We start from the raw sequence: 27,860 nt of genomic DNA on the forward strand, positions 1-27,860 counted from the left end.
ACTGCCAGGACCATGGTCCTCAGAGGTTCTTGTGGGAGGGGTTTCACCACAATATCAGCCATACAGCACTCCCTGATGATCTGTTTGAGAAAAGGAATATATTTCTCATGTAAAAAGGGGGTATCAGCTACTGATTGGGATAAAGTTCAATTCTTGATCACGGTTTCTCTTTAAGTTACAGCCTCTGGTAGTTATTTTCACAGCAGTTAATTAACAGCCTGTCTTTAACTTTAGAATTCTGGAGCTATTTTAAGGATTGAAGAGTTAACTTAACCACTTCACCCCAAGGCGGTTTTTACCCTAACGGACAAGAGCGATTTTCACCTTTCAGTGCTCATCCATTTCATTTGCCAATAGCTTAATCACTACTAATCACAATGAAATGATTTATATCTTGTTTTTTTTCACTACAAATTGGGCTTTTTGGGGTTGATATTTGTTTTCAGTAATTACTTTATTTTCTATGCATTTTAAAGGGAAATACAAGGAAAAAATACACTATTTCTCCAATTTCATCCCCTATGGTTTTAATATAAACACTGCTACTGTACATAACACCCACATATTTTATCTGCCCATTTGTTCTGGTTATCACAAGATTTTAATTATGTCCCTAGTACAAAGTATGGTGACAATATATCGTTTGGAAATAAAGGTTTATTTTGTGTGTGTTTTTTTTCCCCACAATTTTTACGTGCACGGGGATGCACGTGCACCTGCGGGAGCGCGCACGTGCACACCTGCACATCGGCAGCAGCACTGTCTGGCTTATAAAAACGTCCTTGAGCCATTAAGAGGCTCTAGCAGGACGTTTTTATAAGTCAGCATGTCATTAAGAGGTTGAAGATAGAAGAGATAACCATAGGATTGCCTGAGGTCAAATGTTTCCTGAATAGTACATATCTCATCACCATGGTGATAACTCTAGAAACGTTATTAAAGACAGGAGATAAGCTTAGTGAATTGAGGCCATTGTGACTGAGCGTTATTTAACTCTTCCCTATAGTCATCTATTGGAATACAAATTTGACATGCCACTTCTTGAACAAGCCACAACATACATCTATGGGTCACGCTGTAAAGCTTATACAAACCCCAGGTGTCTTCTGTAGGAGTGTGTGATGAACTGCACCCGGCCTGCTTGTGACATCGAGGGCGTTTGAGGTCTGCAAACAAAAAAGAACAATATTGATGGATCATGTGAAATTCCCATAATGATTTAAACTCCAGCTTTATGCATAGCAAAGTTTGTGACTTCCCTGGTGTGCAGTCTTTCACATCCTTATTCACAATGAATAAATGCATTATAGAAGGGATGCCAAACCCTAATCTGAAAATGGTTGCCTCTAAGTGGATTAGGATGGGATAGGACTACAGAGCTATTCTACAGCACTCTAAGTAGAAGGACACTATACAATACAATACAATAACATTTGTAAAGCGCTTTTCTCCCATAGGACTCAAAGCGCATAGCTGTGTCTCAGATTAATACAGGGTTTCAGGCTGGGTTGTGTTACAGAGGAGATAGTCAGATGTTCATGAATGCCAGACTGAAAAGGTAGGTTTTCAGTTTAGACTTAAATGCTTCCAGGGATGGGGCTGTCCTGATTGGGTGTGGCAGGGAGTTCCAAAGTGTAGGGGCAGCATGACAAAAGGCTCTGTCTCCAAAGGTTTTGAGGTGGACTCTGGGGGTGACCAAGGTGTTACGTCCTTTTGATCTAAGATTGTGGGGGGTGTGATGTAGTTGCAACAAGTCCTTCAGGTATCCAGGGCCCAGATTGTGCAAGGATTTGAATGTCAGTAAGCCAATCTTAAACAGAATTCTCCATTTTATCGGTAGCCAGTGGAGTGAGCTCAGGGTTGGTGTTATGTGGCAATGGCGGGGTTGGCTCGTTAACAGCCTTGCGGCGGTATTCTGTACTAATTGCAGGCGGCGTAAGTCTTTCTTATGCAGGCCTGTGTAGAGGACGTTGCAGTAGTCTAACCTTGATGTGACAAAGGCATGAACTAGGGTTGGAAGATCCTCTGAAGGAATTAGGTGTTTAATCCTTGCAATATTCCTTAGGTGAAAGAAGGAATGTTTCACAACAGCTGAGATTTGATTCCTGAAGCTTAATTTCCCATCAATCAGTACTCCCAGGCTGCGCACACAGTCTGAGTTGTTCAGGTCTGAGCTCCCTATCCTTAGCGGTGTTGGTTGAGACTGGAGCTGCTTTGCTGTTGAGCCCTGGCCCTCGATAACAAGAACCTCAGTTTTGTCAGCATTAAGTTTTAGCCAATTATTATTCATCCACTCCTGAAGCTCAGCTAAGCATGCGTTTATTTGTGGAGTAGGGTCTGTGACATCAGGTTTGAATGACAAATATAGCTGGGTGTCATCAGCATAGCAATGATATGTCAGGCCATGTTTTTGTATGATTTCTTCAAGTGGCAGCATGTATATGGTGAACAGTAAAGGGGATAATATTGCGCCCTGAGGTACACCGTATTTTAGTGGTACAGGGTTGGAGAGGAAGGGCCCTAAGGCTACCCTTTGTGTTCTGCCAGCCAGGAAGGAGTTGAACCACCGGAGAACAATGCCATCTATGCCACAGTACTCTTGTAGCAACACTAGCAGCGGGCAACCAGACAGGTGAGAGATATTCACGCAGGGGCACATATAACATTTATGGGGACAGCGAGGGTAAGCAAGGAGGCAGATGTGGCATCACAGGACAATTTCCGAAAGATTTCATGCAGAAATCAGCAATATATCTGCAGTTTATGGCAGCCAACGGATTTCTCTCTGACCAGATTCGATCTGCCTAAATATCGCTAGATGTATGGGCACCTTAACTACTGAAATGTTTCTTAGCAAAAGCTTACGGTTATTCATTGGTTTCAGCAGTATTGTACAGCAAAATATGTTTTTGTTCTTACTGCAGCCGATGGTCTCATGGACGGAACCATGGCTCCGACACTGGGCAAATCACTGCACTCACTGCTTCTCAGCGAGTGCAGTGATTGGCCTAATAAAGGTGCCATGGTCCCGCCTGTGAGACCATTGGCTCCAGTAGAAACACACGTTGCCAAACTTCTTTTACCATAGGCTGAAGCTCAGGGACATAGTAGCATGAAACTAGCACACACTCCGTCGCCAGGAACGTACTACACCTGCGCAGGACTATTGCGCAGATGCAGAACACTCCTTGATGTGGAAGCGGCACGTGGCCGGACAGCACTGACTGGCTTGATATGATAAGCAAAGGGAGTGCATACATTTGCATAAACCAGCATAAGCGCAGAATTATTTCCATCTCATTAAACATTTCTATTAGTGACACGGCTACACATCAGGCTTTATTCTTACAGCATAGATGTTATTTTGTATATATAAGTGATTCCTGTGTACACATCATATATACAGTCACAATCAGATATGTATATCTGAGTTTAAAAATATGGGGACTGTTTCATTGAAGCAGCACAAGTAACTATTTTTTTTATTGGTTTATTTCATTTTTGTGGACTAAGCACAGCTATTACTGTATGTATAAATTATTTATGATGACTATTATCTGAGAAATAGAACATTTTATCATATTTTCTATTTTAATTACAGTTTAAATTCATTAGTAGTCTGAGTTGGTGCCTTTTTCGCCGACTCCAGGTACCCAACAATTGCCCCGACTCCGACTCCACAGCTCTGTGTATAACAAGGTGAACATAAAATCCATCATATACAGGATCTGTCCTACTGACCTTAGGCTGAAAGGCTCCCTGAAGAGAACTAAATGGACCTGAATGAGGAAGCATTGGAGGCATTCCAGGCATTGGTGAAGTATATGTTGGAAAGAACTGAAAAAGAAAAAGAACAAGTCAAATCCCAAGGCCAACAAATGTCATATTTGACATAAAAGCAGTTACAGATCATCAAAGATAAATAACCTACAAAACAAAGCCCAATAAAGCACAGCAGCAAGAAGTCCTGGCAAATGGAGGAAAGCAGCTACTGGGATCAGCAAATCGTGTGCTCAGTAACACTCTTTCCCATGTCTAGTGTTAGCCTGGGAAATAAGTGGTAGTGCTACTCACATCCGTTAGGATGGAGAATAGGGGCAGCTGAGCTCAGTTGTTGAATGAGATGATTTAGATTCACACTACAGTGAATGGAGCACAAAGCAGTGGATTAACAATATTCTATCACAGGCTCTTAACTTTATTTAACTTTACATGCTTTTGCAAAATCTTTTATTAGCCAAAGATGTCCATTGTCCTGTGATAATTTGCCTTACGTACTTCTAAATACAATATGTAAACGCTTTTCACTGTACCCAATAGGAAGGTCATGAAAAAGTTTACGGTATATTTTTGAGATGCATTTTAGTGGTAGTTTCTTTTTTCCCTGGCTCAAAATCACTTGTGCTCCATTTGCTGTACTCTCATCCATGCTCAGATAGCTGGGAACATCCCAACAAAGTATAGGGAGTATTACAGTTTTAGAAGCGTTAAATCCAAAAGAGGAAAATTCACATTTAAACGGCTAAAACTGAGTCTGTCGGCAAACGATTTGTATTCCCTATTGCACAGCCAGACAATTATAAACAAAAAGAAATCACTTACCAACACATAAAAAAGAACCACTAAAACTAAAATAAAAATTGCAAATTCGAAACCTACAAACATATCTATAATAAACTAACTATTGTAAAGAAGTTCAGATATTTGATGATGTAGCCATGTTTAATAGTATGACTGAATAAAATCACTTTTATCTGAGGTTTAGTGGTCCTTTTGGATGTAGAAGCAGGGTAAGAGGCTTACACAAACACTTAGCATACACTGTGTAACAAGGGACCAGGAACACAGAGCAACTCTGTATTTCACAATAAGCATAGCGGGGAAGGATTCTGAGGCACTGTGCAGGTCTCATCACTGACATAGTGCATTCATAAGTTATCCCTGGGACCCCACTGGGTAACTTGTCCGCTCAGGGAAGGTACCACTGTGTTGTGCATCAGCACTACTTCAGTGCAGATGGGAACAGGCATGTTTGGCCAAAGGAGTTTAGATAACACTATTGTCATAATTATAGTATGGTAAAGAACTAAACATCAAAACTTTATATAAAAATATGCCTGTCAATTTGGAAAATTTGGTATGATTGTACTGAATAGCAAGAGTTTTCAAAATGTGCCTTAATTGTGCAGTTCAATCACATCATGACTCAATGACAGCAAAGACTGAAACAGCTCAAAGTGTCTACTTGGAGCATAAAGCAATACAAGATGAAGGGAGTTAAATAATACTGCCGATCAGCGCTGTCCAACTTTTTTTCTTCCCAGTGAAGGCTGCTGAACAGTGGAATGCACTTCTGTTCTTTTAATGAAAACTCCACAGAGTAAAAGCCATGGAGTTGTGATGGGTACATCAAGCCTGTGGGAGTCAAGTTGGACAGCCTTGTTCTAGGCAATCAGTCTTCCATCACTAAGCCGACTGAATATATCAAATCACAAGAGGAATCATCGGTAGCAATCACATGTCATTAGAGAAAGAGTTCAAACAAATGTGATCAGTGTATTCCAGAGGGGCTCTTTTTACATGTGGCACTGCAGTGTTAGCCGCTTACGGTACCATCCTTTGTCAATCACAGATGTTTGCACCCTAGCAGCAGGGAATGCAATTTAGTGAAGTGAAAATAAAGAAAAGCAAGTATACACTACAGTAAATAAGCTTTAGGTGCAGGGTGCAAGCACTGTGGGGTAGCTCTATAAATAACACAAACTCACGCTAGAATGACGAAAATAAGGGCTGTCTAACTTGGGAGCGTACTTGTCAAACTAAAATGGAAGAGAAAACAACGGCAAATGGGTACAGTGTTATGAAAGGATAATAGGCCAAATTATGTGCAACAGTTTCTAGTCAACTAAAGTATCCAATATGACACAAAATTAGTAACATCAGTGGGGGCTGATACATGAAAATTAATACAAAGAAAAAAAACTACAAGTTTCAAGGAACTGACAATATATTGCTGAAAGTTTGTAAAAGAACACGTAACAATAACTTTTCTTTACATCTAAAATATGTGGACCTGACGTACCCTTCAATGTTTACCTACAAAATCCCCTCTGAAGTGAACCTGTGCTAGGAGAAGTATGCGAGCTACCACTGCTATGCTTCTTTGCTATCACACTGATTTCTGCATTGTACAGTTAAAGGACAACTGCAGTGAGAGGGATATGGAGGCTGCCATACTTATTTTCTTTTAAAGGGACTCCGAGCAGTGCAGAAACTATGGAAAGATGCATATCATTTTAAAGCTCTCTTTCTCCTCTTTCCAATGTTATATAAACCGCCGCCCTACGCCTTTTAGTTTTTGCTATTTTCGCGATTGAAATTGCCGCGGCCGCGATTTCGATCGCGAAAATAGAGAAAACTAAAAGGTGTAGGGCAACGATTTAGGTGTCGTCAGAAAGAGGAGAAAGAGAGCTTTAAAATGATATCCATCAAGCCATAGTTATATTGTATTACACAGGACGACACTTTCCCCAGTGTCAGCAGCTCCATTCTGCTGAATGCAGCTGCTGACTGACAAAAAGTCGCCCTGTGTAATACAATATAACTATGGAAAGATGGATATCATTTTAAAGCTCTCTTTCTCCTCTTTCTGACGACACCTAAATCGTTGCCCTACGCCTTTTGGTTTTCTCTATTTTCGCGATCGAAATCGCGGCCGCGGCAATTTCAATCGCGAAAATAGCGAAAACTAAAAGGCGTAGGGTGGCGGTTTATATATAATTGGAAAGAGGAGAAAGAGAGCTTTAAAATGATGTGCATCTTTCCATAGTTTTTGCACTGCTCGGAGTCCCTTTAAAGGGGACCTGAAGAGAGAGGGATATGGAGGCTGCCATGTTTATTTCCTTTTAACCACTTCCGGATTCTCGGTGCGTATATATACGCCCCTGAATCCTGAAGTGTATACCATACGAGCGGCCGTTCCATGTCAGTTCACGGAGGGTGTCTCCGTGAACACCCTGCGAGCCGATCGGCGGCTCGCAGGGTAAATGTAAACACACGGGGAAGATCTTCCCCGGTGTTTACATGTATACGGCGCTGCTGCGCAGCAGCGCCGTAGAGGAGATCGGCGATCCCCGGCCTCTGATTGGCCGGGGATCACCGGCATCTGATAGGCTAAAGCCTATCCCATCAGGCGCAGGACGGTAATCCGTCCTGCGCCGCTCACAGGGGGAGGGAGAGGGAGGGAAGGGGAAGGAGGCCAGGAAGCGCTGCGGAGGGGGGCTTTGAAGAGCCCCCCCGCAAGCGCAAGCAGCCGGCGGCGATCAGACCCCCCCAGCAGGACATCCCCCTAGTGGGGAAAAAAGGGGGGAAGTCTGATCGCCCTGGCTGCTAGCTGATCTGTGCTGTGGGCTGGAGAGCCCACGCAGCACAGATCAGCACAAAATTTCATGGTGTGGAAGTGGTTAAGCAATACCAGTTGCCTGGCAGCCCTGCTGATCCTCTGCCTCTAATACTATTAGCCATAGCCCCTGAACAAGCATGCAGCAGATCAGGTGTTTTAGTCAGATTTGACAAGACTAGCTGCATGCTTGTTGCTGGTGTTATTCAGATACTACTGCAGAGAAATAGACCAGCAGGGCTGCCAGGCAACTGGTATTGATTAAAGGGAAATAAATATGGCAGCCTCCGTACACCTCTTACTTCAGTTCCCCTTTAAGCAATACCAGTTGCTTGGCTGCCCTGCTGATGCGTACGGGAGTATTCACCGCCGGGAGACTTTGCCGCAGGATACAGCCGGTATGGCTTATCCTGCTGCTGCACAATTCCTGGCGATGTTAATTACTATTCCCCCTCTAGGTCGACGTGGATAGTGGGGAATGTTGTAATTCGGCTTCCAGCTATTGCTGGCGGCTGAATTACAGTGTTTTAAAAGTAACTTCAGCTCCGTCTTCTGACGGCGCCAAAGTTACTCACTGAGCTCCGCTATAGCTGTAATTCCTATTACGGTCTATGGTGGTGCTGGCTGCGCCCAAATCTCCTGCGCTGGATTGCCTGTGTTCGCTGCTGATCCTCTGCCTCTAATACATTTAGCCATAGACCCTGAACAAGCATGCAGCAGATCCTGATCTGATTTCTGACTTTATTGTCAGATATGATAAGATTAGCCACATGCTACGTTGTGGACAAAAATATGTGCAGCAATGGGTTAATGATAATGCATAACTGAACATCAGTGCACTTATTGTATTCTGATGTCCTTACACATCAAGGCCCACCAACAGTACATGTTTTGCACAAAACCACAAACATTCACAGGTGAGGTAATTAGAGTCTCAGCAGAGCTGATTAACTACCTCTGTAAATGTCCACAAAACATGCACTGTTGGTGGGCCTTGAGGACAGGGTTGGGGAACACTGGTCTAGCGGGATATAGCCCTAATGTCTTTTATACAAGGGTGTCAACACAGATAGCCTTCAGATCTCTCTCAGCACATATTTTACAGTATTTACTTGATCAACTGCTGGCCATATGAGACCTGTACACCGTGTAGTAAGGGCTAGTTTCCATATAGTGCGCTTTCATGCGCGCTCATGGAAACGCAACTGCAGGGACAGCAGACAGTGCAGTCTATGCATTTCCATTCATGCATGGTTTGCTGCATTTTGGGGCACTTCAGCCCGCGATCCCATTCAGTATAATGAATTGGATCCCAAATTCCCCCACCCCCCACGTGACGCTCTGCGCAGAGCCACAGGGCTCTAAACTGCATGGAAACAAGCCTTAACAGTACAACAATTATGATACACAAGAAGTTTATCGCTGTAAGAAAAGAAATGAATCCCGATTAGCTACTGGTCTGAATGAATGCCTGTTCTCCTCTCCCTGCCCGCCCCCCAAAATTCAGGGTATACATTACTGTTAATTAACTACAATGTATTATTATTAGAATAAAAAAAATATAAAACAAAAAGTCATCTCCAAGAATGAAATGATATGAGAAATACCTAAGATAAGAACACAAAATACATATTCAAGAAAACCAAGAAATATTAACATAATTAAAGAGGTAAATGATCAGTCCTTGTGTGAGATGCAAAGGTGAGAATGCTATATAGATTTTGATGCAGGAACAGGGCATGTAATAAGCACTCCAGCACAGTAATACATCAAAGCCTTAAACAAAAGGAGGGGACTCTAATAGTGGAATAGTCTCAGTTGCAAAAAGAATGTTCTATTGGTTTAGTTACATTGATGTACCTGTATGCTTTGATGTTGTGCAACACCATAGAGGCATCAAGTGAAAGGAATACATCATTTTGTATTATCTACCACTTCCCTTAAGGGGAATTGTAAGTTTGGAGATTGCATATATGACATCAAACAGCTATTGGAGCCAGCTCGAATAAGAAATAGCTTTATGATTTTTATATATATAGCGATAACTGCATGGCACCTGGAGTACAAGTTTACTGAAATCACAAAAATATAGCTGTGAAGACAAATGTTAACACTGTACAAATAAACTTGGCACAAGTCACCAGGTGCAGAATATAAATGTGTAAATCCCAACATTACTGAATATGCCAAGAGATAAGCAAGTGAAGGGAGGAGGGAGGTGGGTTTAGATGTCGGTGCTCTACTTATCCTCACATTTCGAGCTGGGGTACGCACCATGGGAGGTGCATTAGGCGGCATAAGCTGCGTCTGGGGCAGGCTGGATGTGAAGGGAGAAAAAGTGTGCTGATGGGTGTGTTGGTGCGTGTGTTGGTGCTGGTGAAACTCCGCCCTCAGCATTAGCACAGAGCCGAGGGGGGCACCCGCCCGATCCGAGGTCTGAACCAAAAAACGATTATTCAGCTCCTGCCTGAGAAGTTCATGATCTAAAAGAGACAAAAAGACAAAAAAAAACACAGAGGCCCATCGGCCCATCAGTTTCCCCAAAGACATAGAAGAAAAAAGCGCAGATATTCACCTGGCATTCCCTGTTTCTGCAGGTCATGCTGTGGTGGTTTTCTACGTGAGGACTCATTGGTGGAGGTAAGAGAGATGCCTGTGACAAAGTACCAATCAGAATCCCCGAATGAGGCTGGCAATACATGATTGGTTGGTTGAATGATATCAACAGGCTGGTATCTAAAGACAAGAAAGAACACCATGAGTCATCTCAGGAGAAAACATAATGGGGCTTTTTATTATGCAATATAACAAGGTACACCCAACTAGCCCAACAAATTTCCCCAACTATGGCCTGGAAATACGGCAATCTATAATATATGTTTAAGTAATAGGAATATATATCTCGCCTAACAATTTGCCAAATAATTGCTTGTGCTGGCCCATAAGGACCATTATATTAAGTGGCATTTATTAATGCTCAACACAGTAGCCATGTTTTGCACGGTTTCTTATAATTACATTCCCAATACAACATATCAAATGCCCATATAGACTGTCAATTGCAAGATTTGTTAAAGGATAAGTGGAGTTCTAATTTAAAATGTCACTTGTGTCTATGCCCAGCCTAGAGATGGGCATAGAGAAACAGTCAAAGGCAGTCTCTACCTCTCAGTTGCCATTTCTTCAATTCATGGTGCCCAGAAATCACAGCTTCAGTGTAAGTGGACATCTACCCATACACCAGGATGGTACTGTATGGGAAGTGTGTTCAGAGATAAGATGGTTCAGAGAGTAAATGTAACCTTAGTACAAGTCCCTGCCCTCTTCACATCATTTAATCTCACAGGTCCTCTTACATTGAAGCTGCTGTAACTTTCTGTACAGGTCAGGCACTCTGAAGAGGAAAAACAGCAGCTGAAAGGTAGCGCTGCCATGAACTGTTCATCAGGATGTGCTGAAGCCAATGGGTAGGGGACATTTTCATTAGAAATTCACTTTACCTTTAATACAAAAATAGATTTAACAACACTCACATCACCCATTTAAATGTTTTAGGACATAGTAAAATATACTTAATTTCAAAATTATTTAGCTCAAAAAAGCATGACACTGTTCTCAAAAGCAGAATACAACATATACTTAAGGGTGGGCTTATTAAGCAACATTCATTCATATATTTTGTTTGTGGTTTATAAACTATAGAAATTATCATAATGTCAATTTAGGTTTATAGGAATAGAGGGTTGCAGTTCTGATACAGAGAATGCACTCTGACCTTCAGCCTTCAAGTGAACCTGAGATGATTCACTATCACTAATTTATACTTACCCAGGGCTTCCTCCAGCCCCATGAGCAGCACCGAGTCCCTCTCCGTCCTCTTAGGGCCCTCTGTTCAGCCACCACGACTCGTGGGCTTCAGCGCAGAATGCTCCAGGGGACAAGAGTATGGCAGTGGGCAAGGGGGAGGGCTCTCGATTGGCAGCGACTGACCGGATTGCCAGCCATACAGCCAGAACGGAGGGGTTGAAGACGACAGCGAGGGACTCAGTGTACCATCTCTGGGACACTTTTTAGCAACAAGAACCTGGATGCTCATCTGAAGTATTAACCTATTGGTATTAAAAACTGATGTTACTTTCTCTCAGCCTCTTGTCATTCTGACTCAGAAGGTTTTAATTCGACTGGTGGCTTCAAGATGCTCAGTTATTGAGGATGGTTAAAACCCAAGATGGTTGTCAACCACGTAGAGCATGATCCAACAGCATTCCTGCACGACTGGCACATGGTCAAGCAGCTTGGCTCTCTTGCACATGTGAACTATGTCATGTATGTGAATTCATTCATATGCCCTGGGTGGATAGATGGAGGGATTTTCTGTGAGTGATGGAACGCTCCTTGAATACCCCCTTTAACCACCTTGGAGAATTAGGCCAAAATTGGCTTGCAAGTAGTTAGATCAGGTAACCATCATCTGTTGGTAACCTTTTACAACACTTTGATATGTCAAGTCTTAATAATTACTGTTGTCCGCAGTGAACGGGACTCAATCCCCCAAGCAACAGTTCTGGGCAAAGTACTGTACAGACATGTCACTAGCCTGTAGGCTAGTGATGCTTCCTGTTTCTATTGAGGGGCAGCGATGGCACTATGAAGTGGTTGGGGTAAGTAGGGGGAACGATGGACTTGGACAAAACAATACGGTATTCTAGATCGTGCAGCAATACATCAGTGGTGTCATACACACGCTATATTCTCGGACGAGAATCTTCTGGTGTGCGTATGAGGTTATATGTGTGCAACACACCTTACAATTTGATTACACAATCTCTGCATGTTCTTAAGCAATTTTGCTGACCTAAGAGTACTCTTAAACACAAACAGATTATGTAAAATACTTTTTCCCTTCATACTACAAGGTTGCTGTGACTGAACAGAGACTACGTAATCAAACTGTAAAGTGAGTGGCCAGGTTAGGTTTATTGACATACATCTCACACTGCACATTATAATTATAGAACACAGTGCCAATTACGGTTTGCTTCTTTCTCGTCTAATCTATGTAAAATCCCTGTAATATCTAAATGAGGAATTTTCATACACAATAATTCTATAAAATGCAGACTTGTATCCAAGTTTCAGACAGAGCTATTAGTTCTGCCTATGTGTAAGTGGTCACATATTTTCCCTGAGACACCAGGAGCTTGAATCTAGCCCATGGTGTCACCCAGGAGGAAAGGGAATCTCAGTTGTGAGAACCTCACCAATCTTCCTGCCCAGAATAACCTGTAAGCTTTTTCACTCTGTCTAAGCCTAAAAAAAACAGCACTATTGGATGGAGTTGGCCTTTGAAGTATGACTGTGGATTTGACAACAGTCCTTCACTAGAGCTATGTGATCTATATAGACTTATATACTTCAATACCACATATTAAATACTTTTCTGAAAACTCTAGAATTCTTTAAAAAGCAAATGTAGGTTTTAAAAAATGTATTTTAAATGGTGTGGAAAGGGGTTAAGATTTTCCCCTCACTTCCTGTTGCTGGGACCTTAATCGTAGCTTTGTAGTTTTAAGGCCTGGAGCCCACTAGCAGCGGTTGTCTAAGCTTTTTCTAAGCTCTTGTGATTTAAAAAGCTCTTGCTAATGTAATGCTATGTGTGTGATTCAACTTGAGGGATGTAATTTTTTTTTTTTTAAACCCCCATAGCATTCCATTAGCAAGAGCTTTTCAAATCAAAAGTGCTTAAAACATTGCTGCAAGAGGGTACCAGAAAAAGTGCTAGTCCTGGCAACAGCAATTACAGACAGGAAAAAAGATAGTTGAGGATTCTAACTTTTGCCCACACTATACTTCCTGTGTAAATGGGAAGTGATGACAGTTCTTACTGGGGGCAGCAATAAACGCCCAAAAGAGGTCTACACCTTTACTATGCTATCCAAAACTAAAATGAAAAAAAAAAATCCTGAAATTGGGTTTAACTACAAAACTAATTACATTTGGACTTTTGCAACAATCTAAATAAGCCTTTCTATGCAGATGTATTAATGACATGAAAAGCCTTCATCTGCCCTCTTAGTTTATTTACTTTGTCTGATGGGTGTCACTAGAAAACAGAATTAGCCCTGGCAGTTAGGACAACTGTAGCTCTGTCTACTGAAATTCCTCAGATTTATGAAAAAAAAATCTGTTTCCCAGTTCCAGAGTGTAATGCTAGGTACACCATACAATTTTCTAAAAGATTTACTGTCAGATCGATTACGTCTACGGAAAATCAATCGGAAATCAGATCGGACCTATTGGAAATAATCGGTCTCACAGTAAATCAGTCAGAAAATTGTATGTGGTGTACGTAGCATAAACAGCCCTCTAGTTGTTGCCATTTGTCTCAACAGTGGTGTTCTATTGTTTGATATCTTTCTGTACACTCAGGAGCTGTGAGACAGCACTGCAATGCACACATTCAAACACACACAACTTTCCAGCTACCCAATGCCATAAAATACTTACCTGAATATCCTGCTCCAGCAGGGTGTCCAGGAATTACAAGGCCGTTAGTAGGTAAAGACGGTGGAGGTGGTAGCGTGGGAGGGGTGGCAAACATGGCCGGATGGTGCTGGGGTTGAGATCTGAGCGTAAAGTGCGAGGTAGCAAGATTGGAGATAGAAAGGGGCAGAGCTGGTCCAGGAGGATGATGTGTAGGAATCTGGGGAGAAGGCGGAAGGTGCTTGGGTATGCTGATACTTGTTGCGCTGCTTGCACTGCTACTCCGGCTGCAGAACAAAGAAGGAAAACAAGAAAACAAAAAAGAAATTATTTTTGCATCCGTATAATTTTTTCATGCTTCAAATGTTACCAATAAGCATTTAAATTATCTCATACCAGATTCAACAGGCAACACTATATTCTGAATGTGTTGGAAATGAGTTTTCCATGCCATTACCTGATGCTGGTGAGTCCGTTGTGCGGCAGCTGTGGGTGCAGAGGATAGTTAAGATGTGAGGGAATATGATTCTGAGTCCGTAGTTCAATTGGTAATGACTGAGGCTGGGACAATGGCCGTGACTGAGAACGTGGCTGAGGTTGCGGCGTTAGTGGTGGTGGAGCAGGTACCAATATGGTAGATTCCTTCTTTACTAGAGGGCTGGCTCGTGTACTAGAAGCCGGTGTGGATGAGGCAGACGTGACAATAGCAGCTGGAGGTGGTGCTGGACTTTGTATAGGAGGGATAAATATAATGTCAGTGTTCAGTTCTTGGCTTCGCTCCAGTCCAGACACTTTAGGGTAGGAAGTAATCTGTGACTCAGATTTGTCATTCAAAAGGGTACCTAGAAATCAAGTAAATACTGCTATTAATTTACAAATTAAAAAAAAGCTGTTAAAAGCAAACACAAAAATTATAAAAACCTATAATACATGATAATGTTAAGGAGCATGCTATTTGGAATTAGGAATGTGCTTATTGTGTTCATTGTGGTTATTGCTGATTGGCGGGTAGAGTTTCAACATCATACAGAGGAGTTACTTTGCCTGGCATCTGCCCATACTAGTATTACTGCCAAAGAGGTTTATATTACATTTATAAATACTATAATAATAATTTGTATGAGAGTCCTGTGTTAAGCATGGTGAAACGTGGATCAATTATTTACTTTCGGACAACTCTAGATTTGGACATATCATATAAACTATTTTCAATCTGCTTTGAAAGTATTTTAAACTACTTATAACAGTTTATACAATACGATAACATTAAACTACAAAAATATGTAACAAACCAGTGTTGTATATTTAGTACATAAAGACAACTTTGTATCTTTTAAACATTGTAACTCGAGTCATTTGTAAGTAGGGGACTGTATGTACCGGTCAGTAAAGGGTTTAGAGTCATCAAAATAAGAATACCTACTGTACGTGACAGCTACATAGGAAAAAAGGTAAATCGTCATCCATTTTAGCCTGGGACGTATGTATAACATATAATATATACATGTGCATAGGTCTTCAGTTGAACAGCTTTTCGTCAGCACTCCTTTAAGAAATTTTGTTCTGCCTCCAGGATTAATTGTCCGTGAAGGTCAAGCCTAATCAATACTGCAGACCAATGGGCATCAATAATATGCAAAATACATAAACCCACAGGACTTAAATTTCAATATATTAAACTCAAATCTGAGAAAGATGCCTGATTAGTTACCATAAGTCACAGCAGTACGGTAATCCTGAACAATTCTGTCATGAAATACATGAAAAACAAGGCTTTAGCTCAGTATGAGAGGAAAAACAGTGTAGAAAACAAGCCCTTATTTCCAGTAAAGGGGAAGAAATAGTTCAGCTAGAAGGTATATTTGCTCGTCTAGCACAATTTGCAGAAAAGGAGAGACTCAACAGCTGCCACCATCAATTTCCTCCTGTCAGTAGCCTTGATTGTCAGGAGGAGAAGTGGAACAGACATTTGCCAGGTTTAATAAACTGCACTGGCCCAATAATATTAGCTGTACGACAGCCGTTGTAAGTTCGGCGGATGAAGTGCAAAAGGCATCAGAGCCAATGAACCCAAGTCACTGGGTTTCACTGAAGCTCTGACTTGTCTATATGAAGTACAGTGCAGTAGTGCAAAGGTAATTCCACTGACAGTATATATTACATATGCTTACAGTACATGCAGAGGATCAAGGGAGACCCAATGTATTAATCCTTACACAGAAAACACAAGAAAAATTATATATATAAAAAAAAAAGATAAACAAATACAAATGTTGATTATTAATAGGAAATAACTGCATGAAGGAAAATTTAAAAAAATGTAGAAGACATACTCCGAAAAATATACGCTAAAATAAGTGTAAACCTACTCTTTGCTATAAATTATGAATGACATAAGGTTTTTCTTATTACTTTCTAGTCAGGTGTGCTACAACTATAAATGTTTGTCTGTATTAGGTACCCCATGTTCGTTTCTTACTTTGTACAGCGCCAAAGAATATGTTGGCGCTCTATAAATCAATCATAATAATTATAACTCCTCCAGATAAGCAGTTAATTATACAACTAAAATTCAGCATGTGCTAAATATGCCTTACCTACCAAAGGTTTGTCCAGTCAGTCCTGTGAATCAGGGATGTCAAGTTCCAGTCCTCAGGGGATGGGACTGGATCAGGAAAAGTGTGATTCATCAAGCAGAACACATTTCTCCATTCCTCAGCCCATCCTAAATGCTGGCATGCATATGGCCCTTGAGGACTAGAGTTCAACATCTGTAGCTTAGGCAAATAGAACAGTCAACACAAGCTATGCTTTCACCTTTCTCTCCACAGCAGTTGAGGAATATAGACTTAGCAATGTCCCTCCTCTTGCCTGCTGTTAGAATACTTAGAAGAAACAATACAATGATAAGTCGTCATGCTGCTCTCCCTTCCTGTAACCAAGCGTACAGTGTTTGTGCAATGTGGTACTGTGTCATGGAGCACAGTGCCCTCCCTATGCAAGTACAGGATGTGCATGAGATTTCAGGATGCTGCAATATGGTTTTAACATTATGGCTGATTGGTATACTGTATGATTGGTCTACCACCAAAACAGTGTCCCTTTTAACCTAGGCAATCTTCATCTTTTTCAGTAAAGATTTATTGGAAAATAGAATAGCTAGCCTCTTCTATTGTTGAGCTACAAAAACATACAGGTGCCTGCAGCAGAGGTTATTAAAGGACAACTGAAGTGAGAAGACTATGGAGGCTGCCCTGTGTAATCCCTTTAATGCTGGGAATACACATTACGTTTTTCGCGATCGATTCTCCGCGCGATCTATTAACAATGCTATTCTCTGCTCAATTCTCTTATCTTCGTTTTTCTTATCCTTTTTCCATTCACTTCTATGAGAAATCGAGCGGAACAGAATCGAGTGGAGAATCGGACATGTCGGAACTTTATCATTGAAGGCATCTATCGGAACGATTCTTCGCAAAAAAACGTACCGTGTATTCCCAGCATTAAACAATACCTGCTGGTCTGTTTGGCTGCAGAGTGTCTGAATAACACCAGAAACAAGCATGCAGCTAATCTGTCATATCTGACAGTAATGTCCATAACACCTGATCTGCTGCATGCTTGTTCAGGGTCTATGGCTGAAAGTATTAGAGGCAGAGGGTCAGCAGCGCTGCCAGGCAGCTGGTATTGCTTAAAATGAAATAAACATGGCAGCCTCCATATACCTCTCTCTTCAGTTGTCCTTTAATGAGAATCTGAGGTGAGAGGGATATGGAGACTGACAGGTTTATTTCCTTTTAAATTATGCCCATTGCCTGGCTGTACTGCTAATCCTCTGCCTCTAATACTTTAAATCATAGACCCTGAACAAGCATGCCGATCAGATGTCTATGACAAATCTGATTAAAGATTAGCCACATGCTTGTTTCAGGAGTGTGATTTAGACCCTACGGACCATAAAGTTCAGCAGGACTGCCAGGCAACTGGTATTGTGTTAAAAGGAAATAAATATGGCAGCTTCCAGAGGTCTCTCACCTCGGGCTCCTTTTTAAAATGTTATATTTACATAAAAGGTGAATACAATTAATAGATGAAAATCTTGGTAGCAACAAATGCTGCTGTCTGCTCATAATATAATCAAAGTTTACTTCAGGGCTGAGTCGTCGGAGCAATTTTGGGTACCCGGAGACGGAGTTGGAGGTTTCATAAGCTGAGGGGTCGGATCATTTTTGTACTGACGCCACAGCCCTGGTTTAATTCCTAGGTTACATGTCCACCTCAAATAGTATTTTTTTTACATTTATTTGGCATAAAATGAAAGAACTATGTGAAGACCTTTAACTTTTCACACTTTGAAACATACCACTGCCCTGATGCTCATTTCCCCTCATACAGAGCCCCTGTTGTCTGCTAAATGGTACTTAACCCTCACAATGTCACCTATACATAAAATGGTGCCTTCCCCAGGCTTTATAACTCAATGGGATTTAAGCTGTGAAAGTCCAGCCAAATCCAGTCTTTTCTGTGTCTTATGCACTCCGCCGAATCCTTCAGGAACCCCCTCCCCGCCACCTTGCTCCCAGGGCTCTTTTCACACAAAGACATTGGAGATTCAGCACCTGCGGTGAATGCCTGACGGCCAGGACAAGGTGCAGACAGAGATAAATTGATGGAGGCAGCTAAGCAGCACGTCAGGGGACAGAAATGAGATGCTCTGGGGGAAGAGGGAACATTTCAGCGTGTGTATATATATCTCCACACCATGAAAGCCTGTCACAGGCAGAGCCACAGGAGGGATTCATCTGACAGATACATGCAAGGGATTTATTCCTTCCAGGGAGATATGCATTAGATTAATTGTATTGAAGAATCAGGTTCCTTCAGCTAGAACTCATCTGAGCATATATAATTTATGCGCCAACTGCGCATATGCAGCTCACGAGCCATGTAAACACAAAGATCTACAATGTACTGTCAGAGAGGTTAAATCATTTGCTGCTATTCACCATTTCTGCACTCTTCGCTGTACTAGATTGTGGCAGGGCATCCTTTGATGGTCCGTCTGGTAATGGAGGGGTACAGCGAGAAGCATAAACCACAAAGCCATGTACAGAAGCAGCGTAGCTTGCCAGCTGTCACTTACTATTCACATTGATTGCCATCCAGCCCTCTGAGTGAGTTATTAATCACAGCAATTAAATCATGAACACGGCCCTGGTGCACATATCGAGCCCCTACCAACAGATCGATAACAGCAAACCTCCAGGAGCAATTACTGTTCAGTGTAATGCAGCTGCCTATTACTTACAGCATGCTGAGGAGCTGGCTGTACCAGCATCATTGTTCTGTAAAACACAGAGCAAGGATCTTGTACTCCATTTTCTACAAGCCGAGTCGGATCTCTCTCTCTTCCCTCCTGTCTTATTCCTTACCCCCACTTCTAAGTACAGCACCCTCCCTCTGCCATTTCCAGTCATGTATGTAGACTCTATATGCAGCAGAGCCTTACTGCCATGTACCCTCTCACATGAAGCCAGGCCCTCTTCCACGTCAAGCAACATCTACTGTATTTCCATGTGCAGCCTCTCCCTACTGCCTTGCATCAGCCCCACTAGGGCAGATATGTGCCCCTTACAGAAAAATGCCTCTACCAACTCCACACATAGGCATGTATTCAATATATAATGGTAAAATATACGCACACAGACAGTGCCCAGTGAAATGTACATGAGCTATTGTACACATTACTGATATTTAGTGACACCCCCCTATGGCTCTGATTTACCATGGGTGGGGAGCAGCAAAGAGCCTGTGTGATTCAGCAAGCCTGGACTACATTCTTTTAAAAGTAAGTGGCAAACGTTTACAAACTTCATCTGGGTCATAAAAGGTTAGTCAATCAGCAGTCATGAAATTGTAGTCACATGCAGCACCTGGAGTGCAATGTTTTTCTTATTATACATGAAAACTGCTCACTGCAGGTGTAGAATTGCACTACCCCTATTTCATTAACCTTTACTAATCCTCAGTATAATCTCATATGGTCCAGGTGACAGTTGCAAATTGACAATTTTTCAAACACCCAATTCTGGTTTGCTGCTTCTCAACATTAGAACATTTAAGCTATAGTCTTCAGAGACTTCTCTAACATTCCTCTGCTCACACATGCTTTTTAGATTACATTTCAGGCTCAGAGGTGCAAAAGTGGTTGCTGATTTGTGTAGCTTTTAATGCAGTCACAGTGCCAACATATTACGCAGCGCTGGAATGATTGGTTCATTGTAACAATCTTTAAACAGAATGTGATCAGATTCTTGAAAGGCACAGCCTGAAAAGTTTAACAAATCTGCAGTAAAGTGCTTGTATTTAACCAGCTGAACAAATAATTTTATTAAAATATGGTCTGCGTGTAATCAGCTAACTTAGTAATGATTAAAACACTAGCAAGTTTACAGTTTGTGCTTTCTCATTCTGGGTCTCCGAAGTATTCCTTTCTGGTGATTTGGTCTCTCATATACCAAAAACACAACAGGTACAGGAAGTGCTCGGTTTATGTAAACACTGCATGCTAGAAACAGGACTTCAGTATAAACATTCCATCAATAAGCATTTAGTTATACCTGTGATTACAAGAGAGCTTATTTTTATTTTCATTATTTTAATTATTATAATCATAATTGCCTATCACTATTCAACTTCAGTTCCAAATGTATCCTGTCAAACCTGCTTCCAGTGACTGAGCCTTGCCTGCCAATACTGCAGGTCAGCTGCCTGCCATATGGTATTATCTATCACTGGTTAAAATTAAAGCTGAACTCAAGGCAAATATACAATTGGTGCTAAACAAATCATCTAATAATGTACTACAAAACAAGATGAAATGCACATTATGTAAACTGAAATAAGAAAATTCAGTTCCAAAATAACACCAGGTGGTCTGTAATTTCCAGATATTTCAAGTGTTAATAAAAAGAGGTGATTAAACATTGTGATAAACACACCTCTGTCCCAATTTTGCTAGTATCAAACTCAAAATGAGCATATGGTACGCTGTACCAGTAATGGCACTACATTTCAGGACTGTCAGTCTATCGCCTTATACAAACATTCAAGTTCTGCCATCTGAACGTATCACTAGAAATGGTTTTCAGCAACTGTTACGTCTGTACAGGCTTCCCTTGCATTCCACATCATCTGCAATTGGCCATGTTGGATTTATCTGGCCCCTCCCCTTACTATAGTAAGTATATACTGCTTGGCACAGGAAAGGCGGAGCTGCATACAATGGAGGGCCTGGCAGGAGAACAAAACAATCAGCCAAGACGATCTACCACTGTAGATCTTTTACTGATGCATTGGGACAGTTGTACACACACGATTCTAGGCAGGAATGGCCCACTGGTCACCTCAGCTGAGAACGCTCTAGTGTGTGTACCAGCTTTAAAAAAAACATAGCAAAAATGAAAAGTCATCTCTGAGAAGATTTGCCAACCTTAGTTAACAATATCATAATATCATGACTGGACTATTGTAAAGCCATCTACACAAGCATTCCAAATAAGGAACTGCACTGGCTAATTTTTTTTACAAAACGCTACTACCAGGCTATTAACAAAGCAACCCCGCCACAAAACACAGATTCTTCACTCAATACACTTATCCAGAGCTGTGAAGTCGGAGTCTGAGTAATTTTTGGGTACCTAGTTTGAGTCAGTAGTTTCATAAATGGAGTCGTCGGATGATCTTTGTACCCACTACTTAGCTCAGTCTGTCTTCACTGAGAGGGGCGGGGGAGAGGGGGAGATCCGCCGCTGACAGACGTGTGTGAGGCAGGGCTGCAGCTCATAGCTCTGCCTCACACGGGAGAGTAGAGGGCAGAAAAATCCACAACCAAGAAAGTCGTGGGTTTTGCGTGGGAGAGGGAGGGGGGAGTTAAGGGGGATTTAGATAGATTTCAGTGGCGAGGATGCGGCGGTTTAGGTAGGGCTATCATATTACACAGGATTTTATAATAAAAAGATTATTTTTAAGAGACTTCAGCGTCTCTTTAAGCTGGCATTTGCAAACAGGTAACTTATTTTTTTGCTGTGACAAAATCCAGACTGAATGGAGACATGCAGTCCTATGTCATTATTCAGTGTGTAAGCAATTTATTATTGAGTTTGACCACAGGTAGTGAGATTAGCATGACATAAAGACTGGGAGGAAGTCTTTACCAATACTCTGCCCAACTGCACAGGGAAAACCGTGGACAGAGTTTCTTTAGACTGAATGGTGTATTGCTAAACTAGATATTTCAAATTGTTTGGAATATAAGGCAATTCACACATATTTGTGCTTTATGTGCATGTCTGGCTGCATGGAAATGGAAAATCTCTTGAGCATAACCTGATTGAACTGGCTTTAGATAATGGTACAGCGGTTGGGTAGACATTAGTACAGTATTACTATAGTGTCCCTTTATATATATATATATATATTTTTCCCTTCAGGTAGGCATCTTGTCAACAGTAAAATACTTCACATAAATAACACCTTACATTCTTCAAAATATGTACACATAATGTAAAGTGAATACCTACAGAGGGCATAATGGATGTTTTTCAGGGGATGAAAAGGACACCTGACAAATAAGACTGCCGACAGACAGAAAGGTCTAGAACTGGAAATCCAAGACAAGATAAGCTACTAGTTGCTAATTAAGACCCTTGCATTGTGTCCCATAAATCCTGTTCCCATGGCAACACAGGCTTGCAGCACAGAGTCAAGACAGTTTAACCCTTTGTCACTTTACAGTATATACCTACAAAAGTCGAACGTTCCGTTCACATTGCCACAACTGACACAATGTAGCGTGTTCAAATTTCATACAGAAAATTTGAAATGGGCAAAGACTTCCTCTGTATATTGCAGTACTGTCATTGCTATCTGTACCAAAATCTCAAGTATATCTTAATGCATATAGCCATGTGGAAAAGTGAGCGCAACACACTGCATTTTGAACTATTGAAATATATTAGGATCACAAAGATATCTGATAATAGGTGATATAACAATTACCATGTGCCATTTACTGTACATTTCATAATCCATTGTATAATTTAATGAATATTAATGCAGATTTCACAAGTGAAGATGGTACAGCCCTCCATTTATCACAACCTCAAAGACCAAAGATTAGAACCAAATGCAAATAATTACAACATAGCTGCAGATAACCTCACAAAATCTGTTTTAATTAAACTGAACCTGTAGCTATCCAAGTCTATCCCCCCATCCAGCGCTGTGATGTCCTCACAGTCAGTGCTCTTTATGTTCTCATCCACATCAGTATAGTGTGGCATTTCCGGGTGCTGAGCTTGGTGCAAAGCTGACTATCAATGCAGTCACTGGAGCTTGACGTGGATGTAGAGTTTAGTGTACACCTTTTCTCTTGCTGTTTGGATGGGCTGACAAGAGGAAGATGGGTTGAGAGTGATGCCACAACATGGCCTGAGAAGGTAGCTATACCCAAGTTTAGCTTCAGTGGTTGGGCATCGCCTTTGTATGGAGCTTAGCAGTGGAAAATATTTCAAATACTAAACATGGATCAAAACAATGATAGCATTGACTGCAAGTACAGTCCAGGGCTGTGGAGTCGAAGCAGTTTTGGGTACCTGGAGTTGGAGTCGGTGGTTTCATAAACTGAGGAGTCGCATGGTTTTCTGCACCAAATCCACAGCCCTGGTAAGTATTAGACGAAGGAGTCGGAGTTGAGGAGTTGGAGCAATTTTGGGTACCTGGAGTCAGAGTTAGAGGTCTCATAAACTGAGGAGTCTGAGTCAGATGATTTTTGTACCGACTCCACAGCCCTGGTACAGATATAGTGCAGAATGGGGATGGACCTACTTTAGTAACTTTATCATCACTACATGGCCACTTCAAATCTCAGACATTTAGTTTGATTTGCTTTTTGTTGTTGAAGTGTGTTGTTTCACCATGCCCAGATCAATAGTGCTCTCTGAGGCCTTTAAAGAGGAACGAACGCGAAAATCTTAAGATTTAAAACACATACAAATAAGAAGTACATTTTTCCCCAGAGTAAAATGAGCCATGAATTACTTTTCTCCTATGCTGCTGTCACTTACAGCAAATAGTAGAAATCTGACATTACCAACAGATTATGGACTGGCCCATCTGCTCATAGGGGGTTTCTCATGGTTTTCTTTATTTTTAAAAGCACATAGTGAATAGCAGTTGCTCCGTACAACTGCCAAAATAGTGTGCAGTGAGCAGATAGGGCTGGCCAGCATCCTTATATTAATATTTTTCAGGGAATCCTATACAATAAAACCTAACTGTCCCTGCATCATCCACTTTCCCTGTCTGTCCATCCGTGTTTTTTTTGTACTGCGCATGTGCGCAGTACAGACAGCTGTGTTGTTGCGCGGCGGCGGTGTACTGACTGGCGGCGGTGGCGCGGTAATTTCACTACCTAAAGCCCACTTTTAAACGGGCTTAGGTAGACTAGTGTCTTTATAAAGAATAAAGGCCATGCTGAGAATCCCCCATGAAGAGATGGACTAGCACAAAACCTGTCGGTAATGTCAGATTTCGACTACCTACTGTAAGTGACAGCAACATAGGAGAAAAGTATTTCATGGCTCATTTTACTCTGGGAGAAAGAAATGTACTTCTTATTTGTATGTGTTTTTAATCTTAGGAATTTTGCAACAGTTCCTCTTTAAAGATGATTAGAGATGCCTACGGGTCTGGGAAAGCATTTCAAAAGATTGCAGCTGGACATCAATCCTTTCATAGCCTGCAACATCATTTGCAAGTGAAGATTTCAAACAACCTGCTTAAATAAGACTGAAAGTTCAGCATAAATCCAGACTGCCAGAAACTAAAATAAGTAGTAAACAATGAGTGGTGGACAGATGAGGTTAAGACGAGTTATCGGATCACAATACCGAAAGGCATGCTTGGAGAAAATAATTGCAGCATTTCCACAGAACAACCTGATACCAAGTGTAAACCAGGCAGATGGAACATGTAAGGCTTGGGGTTGTTTTTCTGCATTGAGGCCTGAGCTGCTCACCATCATAGACTGCAATATGGAGTCTTAATTTAACCACAGGGGTAAAGGGAGACCACCTGTTAGAAGACTGAACATGGACTTAAAAACAGGACAATCAATCTGCGGTAATCATTTCCAGTATATCCACCAAGCACTGGTAGAAAAATAAATAAAAAAAAAAACAGAAATGGTGGGATCTAATGTAACAAGATGCTCTGGATGATGCAAGAAATCCATGAAAAATGTACAGCTAAAAAGAATTCTACTAGGGAAGAGTAGGAAAGGAATTCTCCCAGTCAATGACAGAGCCTGGTAAACAGTTACACAAAATGCCTATTAAGGGTTGCTTTACCAAAAGAGATACTACTTGTCCAAACCAGGAACTGGCTTGTCACTTACCTTTTGTTGAATAAATGGTAGCAAAGACAAATAACTAAAATACTTATTCAGCTTTGTTTATAATATACAATTTTATTGATCTCATAAGGTTGGATTGTAACTGGACTCATAACACATGATGACATGCTATACTGTATATATTGCACACACAATACAGCATGTGAATGTGTAGCTGCTGCAACATGCTGAACAGGCCTGCCATGGCCTTTCACAAGCAGAGCAAGGTTTGACACTTTTGAAAACAACACTGATTTGAAAATCAATGAGGTCCCTGCTGCCTGGGATACAACACAGTGAGGACTAGCAGTACTCTTCATTCCCATATTGACCCTTCCAACACGATAGGGGAGAGCAGCTGGTTTGGGAAGGACATAATGAAGATTTGATTGGTGGAACACACACTAAAATAACTGTGTAATGCTGCTTTAAGGAAGGAAGGAAGAGGAGGTAGAAGAGGTGGGGGAGGAAGGAAAGAAATTGGAGAAGAAAGAAACAGGTGGATACATACAAGGTTCAAGCAAAACAGTTATACAGTACAGCAAATGAAAGTGGTACCCTCCCTGAAAGTTAAGTGAACATGATAAGACGTGCTGATCATGAAAGTATAATGTGGTTTCAAACATAAAAGAGTTCATCTTTTTCTTAAAGGACAGAATAACTGCAGTAACTCTTGAAAGGCTGGCAAGTGTCCCAGTGTGCTAAATGGCATACCAGAGCAGCTCAGGGTGACCCAGAACCAATAGGAAAAGAATAGGGTACTAAAAGAAAAGCCCTCCTACTAAAAAGCAATGCTCAGTGTAATTTGCCTTCCGAAAACAGAAGGTATTTGCGATAATTCAGCTTTAAGTGAGCAACTGTGGCTTCCCACAATGCATCACTACGGAATATGCAAATTATCTCATTATGCCCCTGAAGCCAGGCTTACATCCAGAACTCAATAGACAAATATGTGCGCGCTGCATGTTACAACCAGGACTAAAGGATATTATGTCCAAAGTACATCAGTTCTTCAATGCCATTGTCAGACAATGAAAGGAGGAAAGGTAGCATCCAGTGCAGCTCTCTCAGCGGTGGGATTTGACAAGTGTCTGTATCAGAAAAATTAGAGAGAAGAGAGGGCCTCTATGGTGCAATACCTTTAATTCCTTGGACGTCGACCGTAGCCAGCGGGGAACATCAACAAGGGTCCGTGGTAGGTCTGAAGTCCAGGCAAGTTTTGTGTGCCCGGTTATAGTAACTACGTGTTTTCGACGTGCCAGTGTGTCTTTGTCAAGTCAGGAAGAGCAAAGTTCCAAATTTTCCCGGCGATTGCGATTTTGCTGCACTGCACAGCAAAATCGCAGCAAAAATCACACCGCGGCGCCATCGCGCTTCAGTAAAAATGAATCGTGGTAGTGGAAACTACCTACCGCGATTCCGAAGTTATTAGGCAAACCGTAGCGATTTAAAAATCACTCGCGATTTAGCATCGCAATCGCGCTAGTGGAAAAGGGCCCTTCAGCTTATACATTTTACAGAAGGCAAATTACACTGAGCATTGCTTTTTAGTAGTAGGCCTTTTTGATCTCTTTTAGTCTCCTGTGCTTTCCTAGGGTTCTCAGTCACCCTGAGCTGCATGGGTATTCTGACGTACTGGTCCAAGCCTTATCCCATAGAGCTATATCAATCTCTGACACACACTGATGAGGACCACCAGCCCGAAATAGGCTGTGTGCATGTTGGGTTGATGCAGCTCTGTAAAATGTATAAGCTAAAGGCTTTGCTATACACCAGCAGTTCTGGATGTAAGCCTGGCTTCAGCGGGATAAAGATATATTTTGCATATTCAGTAGTGATGTATTGTGGGAAGCCACAGTTGCTCACTTAAAGAGAAACTGTACTCTAAAATTCTTACAATAAAAAGCATACCATTCTATTCATTATGTTCTCCTGGGCCCCTCTGTGCTGTTTCTGCCACTCCCTGCTGCGATCCTGGCTTGTAATTGCCAGTTTTAGGCAGTGTTTACAAACAAAAGACATGGCTACTAACCAGCGTGTGATAGGCTGAGAGGAGCTCAGTCTGTGACTCTCACAGAGCCTGCAGGGGGCGTGGAGAGGGTGTGTATAGCTTCTATCCTATCACAAGCAGAGCAGCAAATTCCTGCCCGAGTCCACAAAGCCGTCAGAGGAAAGAAGATTAGATTATATAATAGAGATAATACAGCCACCGTGCAAGTAGGAAAGGCTGCAGTAAGACAGACCACATTAGAACAGGTATAGGAAATTATAGGATAGAAGAAATAAGGCTGAACATTTTGTTACAGAGTCTCTTTAAAGCTGAATTATCTCAAATACCTTCTGTTTTAAGAAGGCAAATTACACTGAATGTGCTAAATTAGAACAAATCAGCATGATGTACCTGACTGCACAGGCTAAATTAGTTGTCTGCCAGCATTACCCAGGAAGATGACATTGCTGACCTAAAAACTGAGCCAACACCCTCTAGCAGATTAGGTTCAAACAGGAGCTGTTTGACCTAAG

At 41.6% G+C, this 27,860-nt stretch overlaps 1 protein-coding gene across 13 annotated transcripts in view; it reads right to left on the reverse strand.

Annotated features, from left to right (window-relative positions):
- FBRSL1 (fibrosin like 1) overlaps positions 1-27,860 on the reverse strand; it is a 754,878-nt gene that overhangs the window by 22,920 nt on the left and 704,098 nt on the right. For 11 of the 13 annotated variants that reach the window (XM_068243431.1, XM_068243433.1, XM_068243435.1 and 8 more), the window contains 6 exons: positions 14,340-14,724; positions 13,907-14,169; positions 9,653-9,882; positions 5,769-5,819; positions 3,742-3,837; positions 1,095-1,166 (listed from right to left, as the gene is read on the reverse strand). In XM_068243431.1, the coding sequence (XP_068099532.1) occupies positions 1,095-1,166; positions 3,742-3,837; positions 5,769-5,819; positions 9,653-9,882; positions 13,907-14,169; positions 14,340-14,724 (1,097 nt within the window). Of the gene's footprint in view, positions 1-1,094; positions 1,167-3,741; positions 3,838-5,768; positions 5,820-9,652; positions 9,883-9,974; positions 10,136-13,906; positions 14,170-14,339; positions 14,725-27,860 lie in introns of all 13 variants that reach the window. The other 2 variants (XM_068243430.1, XM_068243432.1) reach the window with 2 other exon arrangements.

The sequence above is a fragment of the Hyperolius riggenbachi genome, chromosome 1 (genome assembly GCF_040937935.1).
Source record: "Hyperolius riggenbachi isolate aHypRig1 chromosome 1, aHypRig1.pri, whole genome shotgun sequence".
Classification (NCBI taxonomy): Eukaryota; Metazoa; Chordata; class Amphibia; order Anura; family Hyperoliidae; genus Hyperolius; species Hyperolius riggenbachi.